The sequence below is a fragment of the Cariama cristata genome, unplaced genomic scaffold (genome assembly GCF_000690535.1).
Source record: "Cariama cristata isolate BGI_N322 unplaced genomic scaffold, ASM69053v1 scaffold5243, whole genome shotgun sequence".
NCBI lineage: Eukaryota > Metazoa > Chordata > Aves > Cariamiformes > Cariamidae > Cariama > Cariama cristata.
The window spans coordinates 31,216-36,241 of record NW_009608810.1 but is presented as its reverse complement, the minus strand read 5'-3'; the positions used below and the strand labels follow the sequence as shown (position 1 = coordinate 36,241).

Here is a 5,026-nt window from a genome sequence, read left to right as displayed (position 1 = left end):
GAGTGTAGTTTTCAGTTGGCCATTAATTCCTTGCCTTTTGGATTGACCTGCAAGGGCTACAACCTGTAGGCTCACTTGTGTGAAGAGCACTGTACAGCTGGGATTTATCTGTATTGGTATATTTTATAGTGCCTAAAGCTTTAGGCGGCATTTTCTAGTTGAAAAAACAATTGTGTTGTCTGCACTGCCCCAGGAAGGACCTGAGACTCTGAGTTGTTTCTTCCCTTTTTCCCCTTGCTTTGTGGGGAAAATGAATTGATTCTAACCTTCTTCTGGGGATGCAACGTGCTATTTTTCTTTTTCTCCACCTGTGCCTGGCTGACATCTCCGGACACTGAAGGAGCATCACATACTAGCAACATGCACTTGCTCCTGGGACAGGTGAGAAATTCAGGCACGCAGATCTTGGGCACCTGCTCCTCGCAACCTCGTTGGCACAAGGCAAGCCGGGTTCGTACCGCTGGGTAAGGACATAACGAGATGGGAAGCTTTTCTTCTTTTCCTTTCCATCATGAAAACACAGGAATGCAACTGAACAGCAAATCCTGTGTATGGGGAAGTGCTGTTGCGTTTGAAGGTACATCTTGCTTGGTGATCAAATGTGGAAGGCGTTTCACTTTGTTGTCATTGTAGAAATAGGAGATAAGATTGTTTTTCCTGTTACAAATCTAGTTGAAACGATTTTCCTGTCACCATCTTTTTTACTGTATTTGGTGTACATTCTGTGACTATGCTGCCTATGAAGTTTTGCCATGTGAGTCAGGTGACTTAGTTCTTTATATGATATGTTAAATTAAATTTTAGAAATTTACAGATCTGTTTTTATAGTAAAGAATAAGGTTAGTTACACTGTCCATGACCTGTAAACTACTGTAAATTCCAGCTCCCTGTTGGAGATCAGCTTGTCAACATTGTCTGTCAGTCATTTCAGAGTAAAAGTACATTTCCTTGTACAAACGACGCAATGATTGTAATCCCAGAGGCAGTGAGGAGACAAAGATGTTTCATTTTTCCCCAAGTCGTGAAGACTTATGTGAAATGGTAAAAAAGACTTGGAGCAAACCGCGTAGAGCACCCGTGCTGAACAACTTCCTCGGCAGTGCCTGAGGAGGAAGGTGAGAATGTAGATTGACACAGTGAGACAGAGATGTGCGTAAGGTGGAATAACAGAAACGTTTTCCTACTTCAGCTGATGTCGTGTGCTGTATGCCACTGTACGGGCATGAAACACCATGCCACACTTGGAGTTGTGTGTGGATGGTTGGGTTGCCTTTCTCTGACCTTGCTTTGCGCTCTTCTGGGAAATGACCTGTAATATGTTGTAAATAATCTAGATGCTTACGTTTATAGAGTAGCAATCGGCAGTTCATCACTCTACAATTCCACCATATAGCTAGCCTATTAAAATGTATTATTTATTAAAATCAACATTGGAACTGCTTAGTGAGATCTAAACACTTCCGAATCTTTGCTATGTTTGAATCTATAAAATGCGAATTAAAGTATTTTCTGCTACAATTTCTTTTTGTGAATGTAATTTTTGGGTTTTCATTGGCAAACTTCTTTTCTTTTACCTTTCAACTAAGCTTGGTAGCAATTATATAACTTGAATTATTTACATATCAGTCATTTAAGCTTGAGATGATGAGCAGGCTTTCAGTCCCGCTTTGATTCCATTCAGAAGGTGAACGTGGGCTGTGTGTCTGCTGCTGTTGACAGAGCGTTGCAGTGTGCCAGCGCAGCAGAAATCTGTCTGGCACGATTACAGTAGGTTTCTGGACAAATATGGCCAAACGTAGCTGCTGTTTAAGTCCCAATTGTTTTAAGAGGCAAAAAGGCTAATTTTGAAATGAACTTGGATCTGTTCTGTCCCTTTCTCAGAATAGCTGATAAAATCAATTTTGTAAATATTTTTTTCTGGTTGGCTCACCCGGTGGGGCTCTTCATGTGAAATTATTTCCCTTAAAGGGTTCCCACAGGTCCCTGTTTCATTCCACGTATGCATTTTTAAAAGATTATCTTACTGAAAACTTGATATGTGTATTTCATCCCCAGTTCAGGTGTGTAAGTACCCGTTACACAGGTGACGCTAATTATAGTGACTTAATTTAAAGTTAAGATCTTGCCTTTCACATTGTTGTTTAAATCTCCTGTGTTTGAGAGTATTTAATTCATTACTATGATTGGTTATAGTCGCTCGTCATCCCACTTTTTTGCATGCAGACTGTGGCACAGGGATTAAGCTTGTTCTAAGCACAGAATTCTCATAATTAAATTTTTGCTGCGCAGCTATATCTGCTGTGAAGAAAATGTAATTCCTGCAGACTTCTCTTGCACTAGCTTTTCAGGCAATTTTGTACAAATGTGGTTGTAGAACTCCAAAGGGTTTAATAAAATTCCTGTTCTTCTCCCAACCCTATGGCACTTTTTTTTTTTTTTTAAATATCCAGCTGAGAGTTTAATTTTTTTTTTGCTTCAATGAACATTTGGGAAGAAGTGTTGTATCTTGTGGAAGCTTTGGAGGGCAAACAGCTCGCAGGGGGTGCGGGGCGCGGGCTTTGATTTCACCACCAAAGCCCCAAACCTCTAAGACCCTGCAGAGGACTTGGCATCCGAGTGTGGCACCGTGGTGCTGTCGGCTCCCAGGCAGCCCCGGTCAGATCCACACTCCCCATCCTTCCTTTTTCCCCTGCGTATCCTCTGTGAAACATATACAAGAATTCTCTACTTCTTGTACTTCCTGAAGTTGAATGAGGAAAACACCAAGCCTGTCTGCCATTTGGGGATGCTGTAGTACACCTCAAAACGAACTACTTTTAATCAACGTAAAGATTACTGTAAGAAATAAATTTTTCTCCTAGGGTAATGTGGATTGAATGGCAGTATTTGTTTCACACTGGGAAGGAGAAAGAGACGCGGAGGATGCGGAGTTCTTTGCAGTAGAGCACACCAATAAAAAGACCTGAAGTAGAGTTAGGGTTCCTGCTCGCCTTAGATGAGCATTAATTCTTTTTAGGCTTGCTGTGTTTAGGCAGCTGTCGCATACTAGAATGGTATTTACCCACCATTTCTGCCACAAACCACCAAATTTATCCCTGAACCTGCACGGCTGAAGCACGGCTTTGCTGTTCTCCTGCTGGTTAGGCAGAAGTTCTCCTCTAGGTCCATGGAAGGTTTTTCTCCTTGACGTGTTCCTGGTTCTTGTTCCGTTCCCCGACTGCACTTCCTAGGTTTTCAATAACTAACTAACTAAGCCCGGCTGTACGTATCCATCTCCCCAGGTAGGTATTTGACTTGCTCTTCTACATGGTATACCTAGAACTGATTGACAAGAGACGATCACGTAACTCTAATTTTTCAAACGTACACATTTTCAGCCCGTTTTGCAGCCCACAATGCTCCAGCCAGAGCAGATGCCCATCTCTGCCGTTCTGAGCAGGTCCCTATGGCTGCTGCGAAGAAACGATTTTCTTACTTTCTTAGAAGAACGTGGTGTGGTTTGAGATCATGAGAGTAGAGATGGCTTTTAGCCTCCAGCCATCTTGCCACATTGAGTAAGCAGTGATGATCCAAGGAGTAAATTGTGCTCTGAGAATGCAGCAATAACTTGAAAAGACAGTATTTAATCGGGTTGATATTTTTCCCTTACAGGCTTTTATGTGCATGTAAGAATCGCTGCTGTCACGCGTTTGAATAACCCATTCGTGTGTTTACAGTATATTCATCATCATCATGGATTTCTAACCTAATACACAGTGTAAAAATAAAAATACTTAGAAAATAATTATGCCATTTCACTTCATGAAAGTTGCTCTTTTAAAATGAGCATAAAATGATTAAATTATACCCTCTAACAACTCTATTCGAAGCCAAAAATACCGTGGCTTAGAACAAGGTATTAATTAGAACAGTCTTCAAAGTTTAAATCATTAGCTTATACTTCTCCTTGAACTATGAAAAGCTCATGGCAAAGACAAGTTCTTCATTTATCTGCAGATAGGAACACTTCTAAAAACCAAAAGTTGAAGAAAAATTGCTAAGCTTTGTTTTTCAGAACATTTGTTTTAATATTGGAATGTCCTAGAACGCTGTCGTTGATTGAAGTTATATAGGGCTTGGCCGGTCCGTGTCCAGTGCTGGATCTTGCTGGAGGGATCCTATGTAAGCCATGAAGCTGTTGTTCTGGTGGCCCCAGTCGTAGTAGTCTGGAGAGAAACTTGAGAAGAAAACAGAATTGGTGACTGGCGGGTTGGTTCCGTAGATACCTGGTTAGGGAGTGGGGGCCAAAATGCAATCACATAGAGGTAGCGCTCGTGCTGAAGTGCAAAAATAAAACAAAACCCCAGCCAGGGGTTCAGGCAGCTATTTACCTTTCTGATCCGTCGATTATCTTGACCCAAGTGTTCTCAACTCCTTATCTGTTTCCTGATTCTTGTTCGCTAAAGACCCTCCCCTTTCTGATCTGCTCTTCCAGAAGGTGTTTGAAAACCCCGGCAGCGGGGCTGCCAAGGCCTGGCTCTGCAAGGGCCTCTCAGGGACAGACCGAAACCTCCCGTGTCCACGCGCAGCTGGGGTGCGCTGGGCTTTCCTCCCACCAGCAGCGTGAGACCACGCACTGGTTCGGTTTCTACCGGGAACTGCGCTGGGGTTACCAGCGTGGCTGGTTCCCTCACGCCTCGGGCTCTAGGCTGGGTACCAGCCTGGCACGTGCCCCCTCCAGCACCCTCGGTGGGTTTTGTTACTACAGGGAAAAAAACTAACGCAGGGGTAGGATGATTGATAAGCGTAACTGGTGACTATCCAGCTGTACTGAATCATGGTTGGGGCGCAGAGACGGTGACTACGCAATCTTAGCTAAACGAGTGATGACAACTCGATCCGGGTAAGTTAGCTGTCGTTAGCAAGTTGTAAGAAGACTGATTACCCTACTACTAGCGTAGAGTTGCTACAGGAACAGCAAAGGAGTAACACATGTTAAGTAAGTGCTCTGGATAGTGTCCTGCCGGTGCCGTTCCGTCCCAGACCC

At 43.2% G+C, this 5,026-nt stretch overlaps 1 protein-coding gene across 2 annotated transcripts in view; it reads right to left on the bottom strand.

The window, feature by feature from the left end:
- Positions 1 to 3,606: 3,606 nt before the first annotated feature.
- Positions 3,607 to 5,026, bottom strand: part of GPR137B (G protein-coupled receptor 137B) — a 25,760-nt gene continuing 24,340 nt past the window's right edge. For both annotated transcript variants that reach the window (XM_009697282.1, XM_009697283.1), the window contains one exon: positions 3,607 to 4,216. In XM_009697282.1, coding sequence (XP_009695584.1) covers positions 4,105 to 4,216 — 112 coding nt within the window. In that variant the 3' untranslated portion in view covers positions 3,607 to 4,104. The remainder of the gene's footprint in view (positions 4,217 to 5,026) is intronic.